Here is a 19,795-nt window from a genome sequence, read left to right as displayed (position 1 = left end):
CTCCAAAACATGAACACACATTTCTCCAAAGAGGACATATAAATGGCCAATAGACATGAACAGATGCTCAATGTCATTAATCATCAGAGAATGTAAATAAAAACCACAGTGAAAAAACACCTCACTCCTGTCAGAATGGCTATCATCAAAAAAAATCAATAAATCAACAAACAACAAGAAAAAGGAAACCTTGTGCACTAGGGGTGGGACTACATATTGGTACAGCCACTGTGGAAGACAGTATGGAGGTTCCTCAAAAAATTAAAAATAGAATTACCTTATGACACAGCAATTCTACTCCTGAGTATTTATCCAAAGAAATCCAAAACACTAATTTGAAAAAATATACGCACCCTTATGTTTACTGAGGCACTGTTCACAATAGCCAAGATATGGAAACAACTGAAATGCTCATCAAGAGATGATTGGAGACAGCCAGATGGCTCAGTTGGTTAGAGCGCGAGCTCTTAACAACAGACAACAGGGTTGCCAGTTCTATTCCCACATGGGCCAGTGAGCTGCGCCCTCCACAACTAGATTGAAGACAACGAGCTGCCACTGAGCTGCCAGTGGGGCAGCCGGATGGCTCAGTTGGTTAGAATGAGAGCTCTTAACAACAAGGTTGCTGATTCAATTCCCACATGGGATGTTGGGCTGGAACCCCCTCCCGCCTCCCCGCCCTCCTAACTAGATTGAAGGACAACTTGATTTGGAGCTGATGGGTCCTGGAAAGAAGCACACTGTTCCCCAATACTCCTCCATAAAAATTTTAAAAAGAGAGACAGACAGATGATTGGATAAAGAAATTGTGCCACAAAAAAAGACTGAAATCTTACCATTTGCAACAAAATGGATGAACCTAGAAGACATAATGTCAAGTGAAATAAGTCAGACTGAGAAAGACAAATACCATATGATCTCACTTATACGTGGAATCTAAAGAACAGTGTGCTCACCTGCCATTGCCCTCTCTGCCTCCATTATCATGCCATCCCCTCCTCTGCCTCTCAAAACCCAACCCTCTGCAGGACTTCCCCAGAGCCTTCTCAACCAGGTGTCCATGGTAAGACTTCCTGCTTCCTACAGCTGGCATCCACAAGGACCTGCCACTTCTGTGACTTTAATAAACGGTCGGGTTTGAAGGCACCTAGGGTCAAGGACACAAACAAGCGTTTGGGGGAGTTGCTTCTAGGTTGCAGGCCCGCCTGGCTCCCTCTGCCCATGTATGCTGGTCTAGCTGCCCCAGACAGAGGGGCACTCCAAAAGGCTAGGCCCTATCTTATATTCCTGGTGGGCCCTCCACATTAGGCACTAGGCTGCATCAAGTCTCAGTGACACCCAATGCTGGTCTAGCACACCCAGGTAGAAAGCCATCCCCTTGGTGCCTACCTGAACTCTGAGGCAGGCAGGGTGGAGGGGTGCCTGATGTCCCTCCTGTTCCTCTGGACAGGGACTCCTCACTGTGCACACGCCCCCATAAGAAAGTCCAGATGAAACCACCACAGAAATCTCCCCTCCAGGGGCTCAACCCAAAGTGAAAACTACACTCAGCTCACAAGGGGCATACACAATACAACCTCTGCCCTTCCTAGTGCGGCACTGATGACCAGCTCTGCTGCTCTGCATTTCTAATGCTGGGAGTGACACAATGCACTGCCCCATGCCCACTAGTGTTGGAACAGCGCTGGTCTCTACTAATCCCTAGTGACTGATGAGGATGCTGAGGTCCATAATGCTGGCCAGGGTTAAAGCATGTTACAGCTTAATTAAATTACTCTGGGAGAGGTGCCTCCAGGCTGCAGGCTCAACCGGCTCCCACATCTGGACTCAGGTTGAAGTTCAAACCTCTCTTCAAAGAACTTCAGGCAAAAGATAAGCTGGTTAAAAGCCGTAGTAAATACCCTCAGCATGGCACCCATAGCCTGCTCTCTCCTCTGTTTCTGGGTACCCACGCATACCTCATGGGATGAAGGCCCTATGTGCAGGGATAGCCATGACCAACCACAGGGCCTGTCCGCTGTACTCCATGCCTCGTGTCCATCCCCAGCTTGGACATTCCTGGCCTGCACCATGGGCTGTAGGCAGGCAGTGGTCTTGACCTCATGAATCTACTAGTGAGACCCCACTACCACCTTCCTGAAGGAAAGAGATGTGTTTCTCCACATCCCATCCCCAAGGGTCTCTGGAATCTGCCAATTTGAACTACATGTGAAGGACAATCTTGTAAAACAGGCACCATGCTGGAGGAGCTCAAGTGGACAATTGGAAAGAGTAACACTTCAGGGTGCTATCTGGCCACAAAGCTTTCAGGAGCCATCCAGGTTATCAGGCATCAGGCCCACAGGTCCAGCCTCAGGTGCAAGAACGGCCCAGCGTTTGTAGTCCTGCTGGTTCACTAAGAGAGAGCAGCTTCCTCAGGCCATCCCTGAACACACCTCTGAAATCGGGCTGGGGACGCCCTTGGGCCCTGGCTCCTGTCATAGGTCACAGGCTGCCCTGTTCCCATGGGGATATGTGCAAACAATCCCAGGCTGATCCCTGCCAAGCAAAGTGCTCCTGCCCCTTTGCTTCCCATCGGGAAGTGAGCACTACAGTTCTGAAGGAGGAAGCTCAAAAAACCACAGCCCATGAGGTTCTCCTCCCAGGCCTACCCGCATTGCTGAGGAACCCCCCCTCCTGGCAGCCTCAGCCCATCTGGCAGGGTGCGCCTCAAAACTGGTGCCAGCTGGTGTCACAGAGAGAAGGACCTGATGGGGCAAGAAGGGTGGGGACAGGATGAGGACTTGGAGGCCTCCCGGAGGTTCCCAAATCCAACCCTCCAGGCCTCCCCCACCCGAGGGAGGTAAGGTTACAAACACACATCAGTATTCAGAATAGCAGACACTTAAAGGCAACATGAGAGTGTAGCCACAGGCAAGAGCTAAGTAATCATAGGCAAAACTAACAGAGCAAGAAGCAGGGCGATGCCTGCTACCTGGAGAATGTTTCCAGGACAGATCCTTGAACACTAAGAGCAGGTTGTGGAAACATACCTTGGAGAATGAGCATGTTTAAAATGTACGTGTGGGCCGGCCCGGTGGCTCAGGCGGTTAGAGCTCCATGCTCCTAACTCCGAAGGAAGGCTGCCAGTTCAATTCCCACATGGGCCAGTGGGCTCTCAACCACAAGGTTGCCAGTTCCATTCCTCGACTCCCACAAGGGATAGTGGGCAGCGCCCCCTGCAACTAAGATTGAACACGGCACCTTGAGCTGAGCTGCCGCTGAGCTCCCAGATGGCTCAGTTGGTTGGAGCGCATTCTCTCAACCACAAGGTTGCCGGTTCGACTCCCGCAAGGGATGGTGGGCTGTGCCCCCTGCAACTAGCAACGAGCTGAGCTGTGCCCTCCACAACTAAGACTGAAAGAACAACAACTTGAAGCTGAACAGCACCCTCCACAACTGAGATTGAAAAGATAACAACTTGACTTGGAAAAAAGGCCTGGAAGTACACAGTTCCCCAATAAAGTCCTGTAAAAAAAAAAAAAAAAGTATGTGTGCAGGTACACATGGTGTATACACACACATATATATTGAGGGTGCCAAACAAATGTATATATATGACTTGTATTCATCTTTTGTTACCTGTATATATTGAGTATTATGATTTTAATATATACTCATATATTAAATAGTATAATATAGTTTTTTTTCCTTTCTCAAAATGTGTATATATTTTTTGGCACCCTCTGTGTGTGTATGTATATATATATGCACCCCCATGGGCATGTACATGAATGTCTGCCTAGACATGGCAAACAGTGGCGATTCTTGCAAGTAGGATGGAGGTTTTACTAACAGTTGTTGGGGCAGGAATTGTTGGTTCATTGTCCTGCGGGGCGGCCTGCGGGGTCTCAGCTCCCGCTCCCCACATAAGAACGCAGGATGTGGCTAGGCCAAAAAGGAACACCCACAGAACCACAGATAGGGCAGTCATACCACTATAGTCTCACTGGAGGCTGGATTCACACGACGTGCGACCTGCTGTCCACTTTTCTGCCTGCCAACCGACCGACTCCACTCTCCAGCACAGCCACGGCAGTTATATCAGTGGCCAATTGGCTAACCGGCCATAGGTGATGGTCAACCAGCCACAGCCAACGGCCATCTACTACCCGAGCCAGCACCCCTCCACGTGAGGCCAAGAGCCTAGAAACTGCTCTCTGGGGCTCTGTCCCCACATTCATGCTACAAACTCTATAATGATTCTTCAGAAATGTGCCAAGTCAAAAAAATTGATCGGACCCAGGAATGAGAGGCTATAGCCACCTGAGGAATGAGATAGGTTGCCCCAAACATCAGACAGACAAGGAGGGTATGGTCCCCAGGAAAATGCACTGCCACCAGCACTTCAGCCTCTGAGAAGCACAGCCCCACGGGGTTTCTGTAAAGGTCTCAAGCTGTAAGTCTGGAACTTGGTCTTTGGGATTGTGACTGCCCTGGGCCAACTTGGGTGTCACCTCATGAGACACTGGGCAGGAAATCCCTTTATTTTAGTGGCAGTTTATATGCTAGCAGGACAGCCAGCACCAGTGTCTAGGTGGCTTTCCTCTGAGATGAGATGAAGAAAATTTCATGTCAAAAACCTAAAAAGACCAGGAATATAATTAAGTAGCAGTAATTATAGACAACCTGTACACACACTTTTCTTTTTACTCAAACAGTAAATAGTAATAGTCACCTGGTGCTAAGACTGGCTAAAGTCTGTAAAACCATTCTGGGCTAAGTCTGCGTATTTTTGGAGAGAGAATAATGTAAGGGTGAAATTCAGGGAATCAATAATGTAGTTAGACTTAGCCAATCTGCAGTTTGACTCACTGCATAGCTCGTTATCTAACCACCTATAATTAGACTCATTTTTCAGTTTGATCCATCTGATATTCATCTGTTTCCTCTTTGTTTCTCCCCTCACTGATTTACTGAAGAACTCTGTTCCCTTTCTTGAGGCTACTCATACCTCATTAAGTAACAACATCCTAACCTGAAAAGAGCAATGTCTTAATCCTCAGGTGCTGTAACACCGGACACCAGAATCCAATTGATGACTTCTTGCAGTATTTATTGATAATGCATTCAAGTCCCAGGCCATAATGGCCTAGCCTGAGTCTGGAATCTGGATGTCATGCAGGGTCTCTGGTCTCGCTCCCCACATAACACAGAGTATGGTGAGGCCAAAAAGGAACACCCACGGAGCCATAGTTAGGGGAGACATACCACTACATTCTCGCTAGCGGCTGGGTTGGAGATACAAAAGCAAACATCCACCAGTACCCCAACAAGGGGTCTTTCTGCACCCCAGTCTCGCTGGCAGCCAGGCGAGACACAGGAAGCAGGATCCACACGATCCGCAATCTGCCATCCGTGTTTCTGCCTGCCAACCAACCAACGCAGCCATGGCAGTTATATCACTGGCTAATTGGCTAACTGGTTACAGCTGATGGCCATCTACTACCCGATCTAGCACCTTTCCACGTGAGGCTGAGAGCCTAGAAACTGCTCTCTGGGGCTCTGTACCCACACCGGAGATAACATCATCTTCAAATAGACCAGACCCCAGGAAGGGATGTCAGTCACCAGACCTGCTTGACCGACTCCCCCTTTCCTATATGAGAAAGCTAACCTGAAGTTAGTGCAGCTGTCCACTCTCAGATGCTGGATTCTGCCCTGGCGACTCCCGACTCCCACCCCCTGCCGGTGTTTCTCTCCTTGCTACCTGTGGCAGCTGTATTCTTTAAACACTGCCATGGGCATTCTCTCTGCCTTAATTTTAATAAAACCTTTTCTCACTCTCCCACTTTGTAGAGTCTGTGAAAGCTTTCACTTTCTGTGAACGACCAGGGGTTAATTCTATGCCACAAATAATAAATACTTTGCCTGTACTCATAAGTTTGTCCCTTCCCTGGGGCTACTCTAGTGCAATGGAACTTGTCATGCGGGGTCTCAGCTCCCGCTCCCCACATAAGAACACAGGATGTGGCTAGGTCAAAAACGAACACCCATGGAGCCATAGATAAGGGAGTCAAACCACTACATTCTCTCTGGTGGCCAGGCGGGACACACGCAGTAGTAGCCATACGATCCGCAGTCCGCCATTCACTTCTCTGCCTGCCAACCAACCAACCAATCAACGCAGCCCCGCGGTTACATCAGTAGCCAATTGGCTAACTGGTTACAGCTGATGGCCAACCAATCACAGTCGATGGTCATTCACTACCCGAGCCAGCACCTCCCCACGCGAGGCCGAGAGCCTGGAAACTGCTCTCTGGGACTCTGTCTCCACAAACTAAGTTGTTTTCAGCTTTAACACACTGGCTGCAGTCCTGAAAACTCCCCCATGGTTTACAATTAGCCACACATCTCAATAGGCCTGACTGAGCCCAGCTCAGACTGAACACTAATGAGCTCTCACTCAGCATGTGCATGGGAGATGCCCAGTCAAGGGAATGTCACCCATCACTCACCTGCCCACCCACCCAACCCAAGGGACTGGGCACATCTGAGGCAGTGATGGAAGGAAATCAGTCCATGGCTGGACCCACTTTATCTCCAGCATTCAGTTGGTTAGTCCCTCCACCCCCACCCACAGAGTCTTAATCTTTTACTAAAGAATTACACATACATCAGGTTGGGTCAATGATAATAAAGAACAGTGGAGACTGTTTGTATATTAGAACAGCGCTCCCCAGGGCACAGGGGTCCTGGAGATCTGCCTCAGTCATCTGGGTGGAGCCCAAGGTTTAAAAGTACGGGCCCTGAGCTCGGCCAGCAGGAGACAGGTCGATACAGTGGCTGGGACGACTGTGACGGACTGTGATGGCTGAGGGTGTTGGTGGTGGAAAGAGGGGAGGACAAGTAGGGTGGTGCCCACTAGAAGCCGCAGCATATTAACGAACATCACTTTGCTGTACCCAAAAATCAACCTGAGCAGTTTTACCATCTTTGGTGAATTTGGTCTGTGATAAAACCCAATTTTGAGAAATAACCAGAAACTAGGGGAGCCCAGTGCCCCGCTCCCCAACCAGTCACCTGAGTGACAGGGAAGGAACTGCTATTCTTAGGACCCCAGGTCTGGACCTGCTTCTGTGAACATTCCTCTTACCACATCCCCTCATTCTCACTGCCCCAGCCACGTGCCTCTTTCCTCTGTTCCTGGGTTACCTACCCTTACTCCCCCTAAGGGTCCTGGATGGGCCTGGGAAGCTCTTCCTCCATTCTTCTCATAGCTGCTTCTTTTTATCAATAAAACCTTAGCTTAAATGTCACCTCCTCAGAGAGGCCTTCTATGACTATTACAATCTAATGTGACCACCCAGCTACATTCTGTCATGCATTGGGGGATTGTTACTGCAACATACCCAGCCTGTCCTGATACAGTGGCACACAATGAAACTTGTTGAATGATCAGAAAAGAAAAGCTATAAGCCACCCACTGGGAGAATAACTGCGCTCATAACTCCTTGATGGGGAGCGGAGGTGGTAATAAAGGATACACCACATAGGTTCATAGTGGGTCTGAGATAGTGCTGTAAATGACACTCGAGGCTTTAAAAAAGGGAGTTTTACCCCAAGGGAAGGGAGACCCAATGTTCTACAGTGACCAGCCACAGAGACCGCAAGCAGGGCAGTCCCCACAGGAGGCAGCATTTTCCAAGAAGCCAGTTAGTTCCTGGATGATGGGTTCATTCAAACCCCCAACACATACACAAAATCCAAAAGGGTCCAGAGGGGTGCATAGCACACAGAATATGTGAAGAATTTGTTTAAGGGATCAAAGAATACGAATGTCAGGTGTACCCCCTCTTTAAAAGACTTGGTTTTATTTTTTTGTCCAATTCTCATAAGCGCACTAAGAGTAAGAGGCTGAGTGGGCTGATTTTAATTATGCCAGCGTGTATTAATGTTTTATTCAGCTTGCATTCATGTTTACTTTTCCTGGGGTGAGAGACCATTCTCAAAGCTGAAACATGTTCCCTGATACTCATGTTCCCTGATACTCGGGCGACCCCTGCCGAGGACCAGACACATGCTGTGCCAACAGCCTCCCCTATGTCTTGAACATTCACCATAGTTGTTCCCAAAGACCCAATTCTTTCTATGGGAATCTGAATACACCGAGTATTGCCAAGTGAACAAGAAAGCCAGACCTCCTCCAAGCTGGACAATTCTGCTCCTGGGAACAGCCCAGCGGAGGTGTCTGGTACCAGCATCTACTGCAAAGAGATGTGGAGGCCCAGGAGACACTGTGGGATGCTGAAATGCCTGCTATCAGGGGGCACACGGTACCTGTAGGTGATCCTCACTTCTGTTCCAGGCTCATCTCGCTCCCAGATCAAAGCGACACTCTCCGGGGACTTCCGAACATGCTGATCCAAGCAGTTGACTGCACAAAAACAGGTTTATTGACATTACACTTGCTTTTAGAGTCAGAATCAGGGGAGAGTCTGGTTTGCTGTGGCTTGCACTACTCTCTGCTAAGGTGGACCCTTCCCTCACCAAACGTGGAGTTTCTAGTTCCTTGCAAAAAGAAGGGTGATTGTCAGAGCCTGTGAAAACATGATGATCACTGCACAAATATGATCTCACGGGTGCAGGTTGATCCCCTGTGAATAGTCTGAAGCAGGCACTTCTTGCCAGTAGTCCCAATCCCAGCCACATATTGGTGTCATCTAGGCCACCCGCGGCAACCCTGACCGAATTGGCCTGGTGGTTTTCAAGGCTCCCTGCGTGGTACTAATGTGCAGCTGGGTCTAGACACTGCAGCCTGAGCTGTTGGAAATCATACTTAATGCAAAAAGGACACCCTGACTCAACACACAGTTCATGCAAGAGACTGTCATGTGTGGTAAAGATGCAGTCCAAGTCAAGGAGCCACATCTCTTCTCAGGCAACACCCTACAAGCCAGCCTCTGGTCCAAGGAGTGATGCAATGACAGGGAAATGCCATGCTGATTTTCCAACAGGCTCCGATCCCCTCCTGCTGCATTATCCAACCTCAGGACACACGACTGCCTACAAAAACAGTTCAGTTTTGCTGGTTTACTGTAAACCTGAAGATTAGTAGGACCATGCTCATTTGCTGACATCCTGTGTTCACTACTCTTTTGATTTCAAGGTAACCTTAGCTCTGGTTGGTTAATGCCAGAGCCCCTCACAACCAGCCCTCAAAGCCTGGCTTTCATCGCTCACTTTTCCATCAGGGTGGGGAGTAAACACCACAAATAGCTATTGGGTCTTCAGGCCACCCCAATGTCCACGTATATAAATTTTTCTTTTCAGGACAGTTACTTATCTTCTCCAAATCAATCTCCTCTTATATAAATGGGCACTGCATTATCTATCATGTCTAACTCACAGGACTATGACCAGAAACAAATGAAAGATTGAATGTTAAAGTGCTATTATATGAACACAAGGTACTATTACCAACTGATAAATACCATGCTATGAGTTGCAGAGACTTTTAAATGGGATAACCATTCTGACAAAAGTTATGGGAGACACCAAAACATCATGTGATTCTCATAATTCTTGAGAGGGCGAACTAACATAAAAATATTTACATACTTTAGCGTGTGTGTGTGTGTGTGTGTGTGTCAATCTGGTCCGAAGTTGAGAAATCAAGTTTTCAAAATAAAACCCGGTATTTCTGACTTCTCTTGAACAATCAGCAGATGAGGCCACACTCCCCTTGGGAGCTGAGGTGGTGGTGGCTACCCCTTAGCAGGGCCCTGACTGGTTCTGGAGGACCTCGTCAATGGAATTGAAAGCAGTGACCCTGGGACGTTCACAGCAAGCCTTGCAGTGCCCAGATCCTTGAAGCTAAGGGCAGATACTGCAGAAAGGGTTGGAGGAGAAACAGAGTGGGTTACAGCTATGCACTGAGCAGGGGTCCAGTGGGAGGGCATTGCACATGAGTGTTCATTGGCCCCTGGCTGCTCCAGGCACTGGGGCACAGATGCAAGCCCTTGGCCCCACCCCAGGCCTGCTCTGAGAAGACCCTAGGTGACAGGTGCACACGCTCTTATCAGAGAAGCCTGCTCCAACACACCTTCTCCCATCCTGAGTTGGACCTTCTGAGTCACTCTAGAAAGTGGCCAGCTTAGGTATAGTAGCTTAGAAAACAATTTCCAGGTGGTCCAGTGACCTGCCCAAGGCCCTAACACCTGTCCTGGGGCTCATCTGTCCACACCACTTGCTCCCACGGCAGCCACGGCTCCCATGCCAGAACATGCTTCTCACCATGAGAATGACTGCCTGACTTCAAGCCTAGACCCTCAGTGCCTCGGTGCCTAGCAGGGCATCTTGTTCCTCGTTTATGCCAGGAGGGCAGACGTGCAGAAGGTGGAGGGGAAAGATCTGCCAAGTGATGAACAGCAGCCAGGGTGTGGCTGGGTGGCCAGCAAGACCAGCTCTATGTCCATCTTTTCCTGGAGCTGATGAATGGCAGTAATTCAGGCAGTTCAGCACTGAGCCCCAGATGCAGTGTCCCCTAGGTGCTTTCCTTGCATATGGGAAGTGCAGAACATGTGGACACCAAGGCCCCATGTGATCTACCTCTCCCCACTGGCAGTGCCAAGTCCAGAGAGCCCCTTCCTGCCCCGAGACCTTTGCATGGTTTCTCCCTGCCTGGGGCACACTATCCCATTCTCCCCACTGCTGTCCTTACCTGGTGCCCACCTTCCTGCAGGTCCTAGCCTACACATTCTCACTCTCTCAGTGAGCACTTCACATCCCTTGAACCTCGTGCCCCCTTCTAACTCGCCTGAGATGTTTGCACTTGCTGTCCCTCCATGGGGGGACAGATGTACTGTCCAGATGTTTGTACACATGCAGCCTAACCCAGAGCACAGAACAGAGAAGCACCACAGCTCTAGATGGCAAATAGACCATTCAAGTCCTCAAGCTGGAGGGCAACAATGGATTCTAAATGGCACCAGGTTGGCACCACGCCCAGGGGAAAAAAACAGACCTCTTCCTGTCTTCATGGCTTTGTTTCTCAAAATCACCTCTGTTGGCCTAAATTCACCAGAACCCCCAGAGGGCTTTTTAGCACACAGATATGAGCTCCCAGTCCCCTCCTCAACACACACACACACACACACACACACACACACACACGTAACTCTAATAGAGCAGGTCTGGGTGGGCCTGAGCATTTCACCTCTAACATATCCTGGTGATGCTGTTGCTGCTGGTCCAGGACCACGCTCCCATAGACAGAAGTGCATGCATAATGTACACGCATTCTACTTAACATGTATATTCCAGACTCCAGGGGGCCTTCCTTTCCCTATGGGGACAGGAATGATCAAAGACACTTGCCAGCTTTGTAAGACATCTAGCCAAGCCCTCGCTAGATGGCAGCCTGGAGTCACAGGTCAAACCCACCCTCCAGAGTCCTGCCCTTGTCTAGCCACTCACTAACAGAGAGACCCACTTGTTATTTAATCTAAATCTCACTTTCCTAACCCACAGTGGGGGTAATGGTTCCTGACCCTGGGAGTGACAGTAGGAATTCAATGCCACTGGAGAGATTCCCGTCACAGGGTCAGATGGTGTGGCAGTGTTCCCAAGGGAGGAATACAGTTCATAGCTGTTGTGGTTGACACTCAGATGACAGGCACCTAGAGAAAGCACAGTGCAAGGTCTGGGTGACAGTGGCCCTAAAATGCCATATATATATATATATATATATATATATATATATATATATATATATATGTTGGCTTTTAACACATATGTATGGGTCCTGCTATTAGCTCAATTTCAGGGAGAAAAAGAAAGAAGGGGAGGATAAAACCAAGGAATTCAAACAATTTCCACCCAAAGAATTGGGCAGTGGGACAAGAAAATTCCATTTACAAGCATTTCCAAGAAGAGTTGGGCAAGGCCCCTGTGTAATTTAAGACAGCTCAAACCCTACCTCCTAATTCAAGCCTTTTCCAAATTTTCCAGCACACAATGATCTCTCCCTCTCCATCATTCAGTGACTCACCCATTTAACAGCTTATTCTGCCCAGTGGTCCATTCTGGGACACAATGTTGGCTCTGCTAAACCCTCCCCCATTTGAGTCACAAGGTCCATGAGTTACAAGGACAGGGACCATGTCCCAAAGATTCACTTATCATGGCAGTGGGATGGGTAGGTGACATCATAATTCTCCTCTTAGCAACTGTAAAAGCCTTGAGCATGTTACCCCAGTGTGAATTTGCTCATTTACTGATTTGCAGTTCATCTCCTTATTAGAATGCAGGCTCTGTGGCATTGAGGCATTTTCTGCACTGTTCATCACTGTCCATGAGTTAGAGCCTTTATTTCCACATCTATACAATGGGACTACCAACTGAAACAGGGCCTGGTTGGGACCCCCACAAAAGAGGCCTTGCCTCTCCCTGGCCTAGAGCTTAACAATTGATCAACCCCCTCCCTGTGCTTTGAGTTTGGAATATCCCCTGTCCCAGTTCCCTACTTTAGATAATTATCCTGAAACTCATGCTTGCTTACTAGTCACAATGCCCCCCATGCTTGCCAATTACAATCTTTATGGCCTAGCATTCTTTCCAGGTTACTGTCATCACTGTTCCTGGGTTGGTGATCACATTGGAGAGCCACATTGCCAGAGAGAAGGCTCCATGCAGACCCCTGAAACCATTACTAGCCTCTGGAGGAATGCCCAGATTTTCCCTTAAGTATCCCAGGCTAGTCTGGGAATGTTAAGGCAGTTTCTGGAGGTGTTAACCTGCTGCCTTCTCAGGCCACCGATGCTCTGACAATAAACACTTATTCTAGAACCCAACTCCTGTGTCGGTCTATTGGCTGAGCGGCACAGGTAGCACAAGCCCCAGACTTGTTTGGCCTCTAGTTTCACAACCACTTCCCATTGGTGTCACAATGATAAGATATCCATCATTTCACCTTAGTGCAGGTATAACACGGAGCCTAACACAACTCTGCATATAGTTAAGCAAATGTCTGCTGGTGGTTCATGGGTTCAGGGTTTTGTATTTAAAAAAATAAAAAGAAAAAAGAAAAGACTGCAAGAGGGTTATCATTTCCACTATAAAGATGGCACACACTTACATAGGAATTTTCAAGAACTCCTGTCAGTTGTTCAAATACATCCCTCTCCTTCCCCTATTTTAAGAAAACCCACATAGAGAAATTCAATTTTAATCAAAAGAAACAAGGGAGTTAATATTCACAAAATGATTCACAATGGGTTTTCTTTAAATAGAAAATCTCCCTGGCACATTTTAAGAAATCACATCAGTCACAAAAGTTGTACTTGCCAACTTTCCAGAAGCATCTGCTCTTTAAAGTAAGTCATGCCTCTGACAACTGGGGAGAATTCAGTCTCTTTTGGAGGACCTTTATCCTAAGACCTGGGGTTACATTTCCATTTTGAGTTCCTTGGAAGACCTTAAACAAGTTACTTCAATCACTGAGAGATAAGTGAAGCACAAGAGTTTAGCATCTTGCCATTGTCAGGGTGTCTGCCTTCTAAATTATTTGAGGCATGTCATAAAGAGGAAAAAGGTCCAGCCAAATGGTTCCCATTGTTGCAAGTAATATTCCAAAAAGCATCCAGAAATCTCTGTGTTCAATGATTGGTTAAAAACAGTTTCTCTACATCCTAGCTTCAAAGTAAGAATACACACACTTTTTTGAAAATCAGACCGAGAATGTGGTGTTTAGAAAATAGAGTTTAGTTGTGGTTTTGAAAGCAACACATGTCGTTACCCTCTGGTTCTGCATTTGCAACTTCCTGAGTTTATATGCTACACAGAAAAACATCTGTTGAGCCCTACCAAGGACACAACAAAATTTCAAAGACTGGAAAGAATTTCAGATCTTGTTTTTCAAAAAAACCTTTTGCAAAGCAGTTTATGTAAAAGTAATACCATGTTTCCCAAAAAATAAAACCTAGCCAGACCATCAGCTCTAATGCATCTTTCAGAGCAAAAATTAATATAAGACTGGGTCTTATAATATAATAAATATAATATAATATAAAATATATGAGGTCTTATTAATTTTTGCTCCAAAAGACCTATTAGAGCTGGTTGTCCGGCTAGGTCTTATTTTCGGGGAAACACGGTAGTAGTAAGTGACTGAAGGGGTTGTGAGTCGTCCATGCCCAGGGGGTCCTCTGACACCATGACCCACCTGGCTACCTGGCTACTATCCCAGAGCTCCAGGACAGGCTTTGACAGCCATGTTGGCCACCTGTATGCCCTCCTGACCTGTTTCCCACTTATACCAGATGCAAACCCCTGTGGTTCTGTTCAGAGGCAACACAGGACTCCCAGCAGCACTGCTGGAGGCCAGGTTTAAGGTCACCAACCCCTACCCCTTCCAACCTCCCACCCCCAAAGGATTCAATAATAAATAAAGTGATTAGAGTGATTAGGTAAGAGTAACATGCTAAACACTGTGTAGTTTTTCTCATTTAATGCTAACAACAGCCCTAATGTCCCCAGGCCATCCACTGCTGGTCAGAAGAAGCCTAGCAGCTTCTGCCATGGTGCCTGTGACCTCTGGTCACTGATACTCTTTCGGTCCAGTCACCAAGTTTTGAGAAGCCCTGTGTAGGTGCTTTGGGCCACAGTTCCAGCTGAGCCCAACCTGAGTCATCCCAGTCCAGGTCCCAGACTTGGGATGAGAAGCAAGTAGATGACAACAGTCCCAGACATAGGTCAATGGGGAGCAGAAGCAAGCCATCTCGGTGAGGCCCTGTCCAAAGTCCTGACCCACAGAACTGTGAGAGTAATACAACGGTTGGGGCCAGTTTGATATGTAACAATAGTAACTAGAACACTGTCTTTATTGTACAGACAAGGAAACCCATGCAAAGAACAGTAAGAAGCAAGGATTCAGACCCAGGTGAGTTTCTCAAGACACATCAAGCAGCACTAAGCTGTATTACACCTCTTATCTACCATTTCTGTTTCTTTACTAGAATCATCTCCACTAATCCCAATTCTGCCCATTTAGAAGTAGCTTCATCTGCCCTAGTTTGGGGCATGTAGGTCAGTGGTTCTCAACTTTGTGTGTACTTGAGGAACATCTAGATCTTGTAAACACAGATGGCAGAGCCCCACCTTCAGGGTTTCTGATTCCAGGGGTCTACGAGTAGGATAGGGCATTTCTAAAATGTTCCCAGGTGATGCTGATGCTGCTGGTCCAAAGACCACACTTTGAGAACTGCTGGTACAGTACTTCCTGAAGAGGTAATGGGAGTTTCAAAAGAGACGCTCCTTTGGAACAAGCCATAATCACACTGACTATCAGACAGACAGAACAGGCCAAAACACCCCCACCATTCTACAGCTTTCTAGGAGGCTCCCAGGGCACCTATGGCCTGGCCCGGTAGTCTGCAGACACTGGCAAAGGACAGAGATATTCCTGACAAATGAGAGGATGGACATACACATGTAAGGTGAGAAACTGCCTTTTTCCACAAGGCAGTTTCTGAAGCTCAATTTCTGGCAAAATAAGTGAAGGAAAAAGAGGCACTTCCGCTAGCTGATCACACTCTGACCCTGACCAAGGGAGGCGAAAGAGGCTCTTGCTGTCTGCCGGGTGAAGTCTATTCCCCATAACTTATCTAAGAGTGAGAGGCTGTAAGTGTGCATGAGCCAACCCTGACCATTCATGCCAGCCTCAGGCTTCCCAAGTCCCGATCAGCTTCCCCAGGAGCTGCACATTTTCTGCCCTTTCCTGTGAGCTGCTCTCCTCCCACCAAGGAAACATGCCATCAACACTAAGAGTTTGGTTCCCCCCCCCCCCACTAATTCAAGGACACTTGTTGCTGACTCAGTTATAGCAAAAAACACTTATCTAGTAAGTGACTCATTTTGATTAATCAGCAAAGTAGTATACTATATGAAAAAAAAATCTGGTCCAAAGTTCCCTTAAAGTTTTTTTGTTTCAAAAATAACTGCAAGACACTACCTATAATTGTTTCTAAATATAATAAATTAAAATCACTATACTACTTATAAGTGCTAGGTCTGTTCTACACCTCTGGCACTCTGTCCTTACAATCAGCCTAACAGGTGGGTTTACTGCTCCCAGTTTTCAAATGAGACTTCGGCTCAGAGGAGTAGAGTTGCTGGACCAGTAAATGGTAGAGTTGTGTGAAACACCAAATCCTACCTCAAAGTTCAGGTCTTGGCCAGGGTCCTGACCCTGTCATGAAGATCTGCAGGTCCTTCCCTGAAACACCCCCTAGACCCCACCCAACAGGGTACCCCATCCTCCCTGACAGCACAGCCCCCCTGAGCACCCCACCTGACTGCAAGTCCGGTCCTCTCCAGGTTGCCCACACCCAGGCCTACCCTGCCTGGCTGGCCACTGTCTCCTGTTTCTCCACCTTCTCTCCTTGCTGCCTGAGGGCACCACCACCCCAATCCCAAATCTTAACAAAACTGCAGAAAATTCAATCTCAGCAGATACCAGAGAAATGACTGGCTAGTGGAGCTGGTTTCTGGGATCTCAATCAGAACCCGGTCTAAAGCAGGCTCTGGGACTTCGGGGGTTGACACCGGCACAGCTGAAAGAGCTGGGAGGCCCCACCATTCCTTTCCTTTCTGTCCTGGGAGCAAGGAGATAAGTGATTCCAGTTGCTGGCCGGGGGGTGTTCTCTCGTTCCCCGACTACCACAGCTCGGTTTGTTTACATGGGCAGAGAGGCAGGTAGCTGGTGTTGACATAGCCAAATACTTTTCAGTTTTGCCTCTGGTCCGCGGGACAGGAGCAGGTAAGTCCCAACTAATGGGCGCCCCGCACCCTCCACCCTGGCCCAGGTGTCGCCCGGGGCTCTCCGGGGCGGTGGAATGCCGTGTTTAAATGTGAGAGCCTGCCACTGGAGGAGCCAGCTGGGCCAAGGCCAGCAGCTAGGCGACTCGAGCTGACGCTGGGCTGGGTCTCCGGGAAAGATGGGGTCGAGGCGGGGGTTGCAGCTGGCGTGGCGGTTGTTGCCTCTGGAGCCCAGGAGGACGTGGGCGGGGGTGCCGTGGCCCTCGGGTCTGCGATCCGCCCCAGACCTCCGAGCCGGCCAGGTGCTGAGTCCCCTGTGGACGCGTGAGTTAGAGGCGCCCTGGGTCCCTGCAGCCCACTCACCAGACACGTTTAGCTGGCCTCCCAAGAACCAGCCGATCTTTCCGCTGCTGAAGTCGCAGTCCCAAACGGTGTGGAATGGGGTGTCCCACACCAACGTGTCCCGCGCCAGCGGCCCCCAGAAGGCGGCGGGCTGCCGGGCCGCCTGCACTCTTAGTGTGGGGTAAGAGGCTGGCTGCACAGCGGCCGAGGCGCTGCCCGGGGGTCCGGAGGCCACCTTGCGCAGTGCGCTAACCCCAAGAGGCCACCCCCGCGCTCCTGCGCGCCCAGGCAGGCTGCCCAGAAGCCGCCCGATGCCACAGCCCAGGCTGCGCGCCGCCATCTCTCCGATGCCCCAAGGTCTCTGTACCCCCAGCCGGGAGGCAAACCGAAAGCCCCTTCGCTCTCCACGGGCTCCGCCCCGTCTCCGCCCTCCCGCCACCACCCACTCCTCAGGCCCCTTCCCGGCCTGAAGCTGCCTTCCGGAGTCCGCCTGGTCCACACCCACTCTCCGCGAAGGAGGAGGGGAAACAGCCTGGGAGGGGCGCCGGGGAGCGGGGCGGAGCGCTGTTCCAGTCCTGGCGGGGCTGCGAGGCGCGCCCCTCGTTTGTGCTCGCGCACTGACCCGGACGTCCAGCCGGTTTGGTTTCAGTTTGTGCGTCAAGTTCCGACAGCTGCGCAGCGCAGCTAACAGCAGAGACACGTGCGTGGGAAACGCAGGCTGGGCCAGGCGCCTGGAGCAGTCTCGATGGAGGAAAGGAACCCACTCCGAACAGAAGCGACTGATGCAGCGAAGCACACAGGTGGGTTCTAAGACCAAAGTTCGGTCGGTTCAGCGTGTCAGGCTGAAATCAAAGTATTAATCCAGTTATGTGCCCTCACCCGCCAGGCGGACCTGTACATCCTCACACACATACACAAGTAGCCCCAGTGGGCTAAATGGGCTAATCAGAGGCCCACGGGCCAGGGAGTTGTGGAGCCCTGGGCCCGTGGTCTTATCACCCAGCTGCCTCCTCCTCCTGGGTAGGGGGGTGTGAGGTGGGGGAGGAAAGTGTTAAGCAAACGCTCCGCTAACCATGACTGGTTTGGAACTGTGGAACCATGGGAGTTTTCTCCAGTTGCTCCAACCACCGTGGCCTGTGTTCACACTCTGGCTTTTCTAGCTCTGTGACCTTGGGCAAGTTCCTAAACCTCTCTGTGCCTCGTTTTCCTTTTCTAGTGAAAAGGAGTAATATCTCCCTCCCCTGAAGCAGTAAAGAATAAATGAGATCATGTCCGAAGCGTCTGGGAGTTCAATAGTGGAGGCAGTGTTCTTGTTGTCAAGAAAAGATAGAAGGGAACTCAGAAACTAGACCTAACCAGACTCTTAAGTATTTCAACATCCAAGAAGTAAACACATTATAAGAATGTAAACATGGGGGGGAAGGGGATTTTTGAAAACTGAATGGTTCAGTTCTTTGAGCTTGGGAAAGAGTCTATCTTCTTAGCTGTGAGATAGGCAGAGGGAAAGTCCCTGCCATTCCAAGGAGCTTCTGTTGTCAGTCAGCCCCAGGCCATGTTGAACATCTGCTTCCTGCCAGAGAAGAGAGGAATTTAAGGCTGGAGAACCAGTGATCATAGGAGAGCTAGCATTAGACAAGCGCTTGACCTGCAGTTTTTACTTAATCTAAAAATTATCTAGCGCTATCAACTCCGGCCCGTTATCAACCCCTGCTGGAATAAATGAGACCAAACTACTAATCAATAGACTTACTAAATACAACATGGGCTGATGGAACAGCACCAGCACACACACACACACACACACACACACACACACACACACTCCCCCTATTCGATATCGACTCACCACTTGGCCTGAATCCCCATTTTTATTAGAATATACAAAATGCAAAGAGAGAAAGGCCATAACTGTGGCAGGGGGTTCCAAAGATGGCCACCAACACTGCATCCACTTGTGTGTGTGAGAGGTGCACTCCATCAAGAGGAAGAGCCTGTCCCCTCCCCCCTTGAACCTAGCTGTAATGTGGGGTCTCAGCTCCTGCTCCCACACAAAATATGGTGAGGCCAAAGAAGAACAACAACGGAGCCACAAATAGGGAAGTCATACCACTATATTCTTGATGGTGGCCGGTCGAGACACAGGAAGCAAACATCCACCTGCACCCCAACAAGGGATCTTCCTTCACCTCGGTCTCACTGCCTGTTGAGCGAGACACAGGAAACAAACATCTTCCAGTTCCACTACGTGGTGGTACGTGCCCAAGCAAACAGTCAAGTGGTCCATCAAATCAGGGATGGAAGGCAATTCCCCATAGTCCACAGTCATTTGCCAGGGCTCTGTGTTGGCCTCACAATGTGTGCCCTCTCCACAGGGCGAGGGCTCCAAGTTGTGGGGACAGAGTCCCAGGGAACAGTTTCCAGTCTTGACCTCACATGGAAAGGTGCTGGCTCAGTTATCAGATGGCCAGCCATTGTGGCTAGTTGGCCATCAGTTGTTACCAGTTAGCCATTAGCCACTAATATAACTGCCGTGGTTGTGCTGGCAAGGGGGTTGGTTGGCAGAAAAGCAGACAGCAGATTGCAGATCGTGTGGCTCCTGCTTCCTGTATCTCCAACCCAGCCACTAGTGAGAATATAGTGGTATGAGCCCCCTATC

At 49.2% G+C, this 19,795-nt stretch overlaps 1 protein-coding gene across 1 annotated transcript in view; it reads right to left on the bottom strand.

Annotated features, from left to right (window-relative positions):
* Positions 1-17,740, bottom strand: part of ACSS1 (acyl-CoA synthetase short chain family member 1) — a 74,850-nt gene extending 57,110 nt beyond the window's left edge. The window contains exons 1-2 of the mRNA XM_019716781.3: positions 17,161-17,740; positions 8,320-8,416 (exon numbers count right to left, since the gene is read on the bottom strand). Coding sequence (XP_019572340.2) covers positions 8,320-8,416; positions 17,161-17,479 — 416 coding nt within the window. The 5' untranslated portion in view covers positions 17,480-17,740. The remainder of the gene's footprint in view (positions 1-8,319; positions 8,417-17,160) is intronic.
* Between the last annotated feature and the right edge of the window lie 2,055 nt (positions 17,741-19,795).

The sequence above is a fragment of the Rhinolophus sinicus genome, chromosome 13, assembly GCF_057876585.1.
Source record: "Rhinolophus sinicus isolate RSI-liver-muscle chromosome 13, RSI-T2T, whole genome shotgun sequence".
NCBI classification, from domain to species: Eukaryota; Metazoa; Chordata; class Mammalia; order Chiroptera; family Rhinolophidae; genus Rhinolophus; species Rhinolophus sinicus.
Note: the sequence above shows the minus strand (reverse complement) of the source record. Positions and strands in the feature narration are given on the sequence as shown.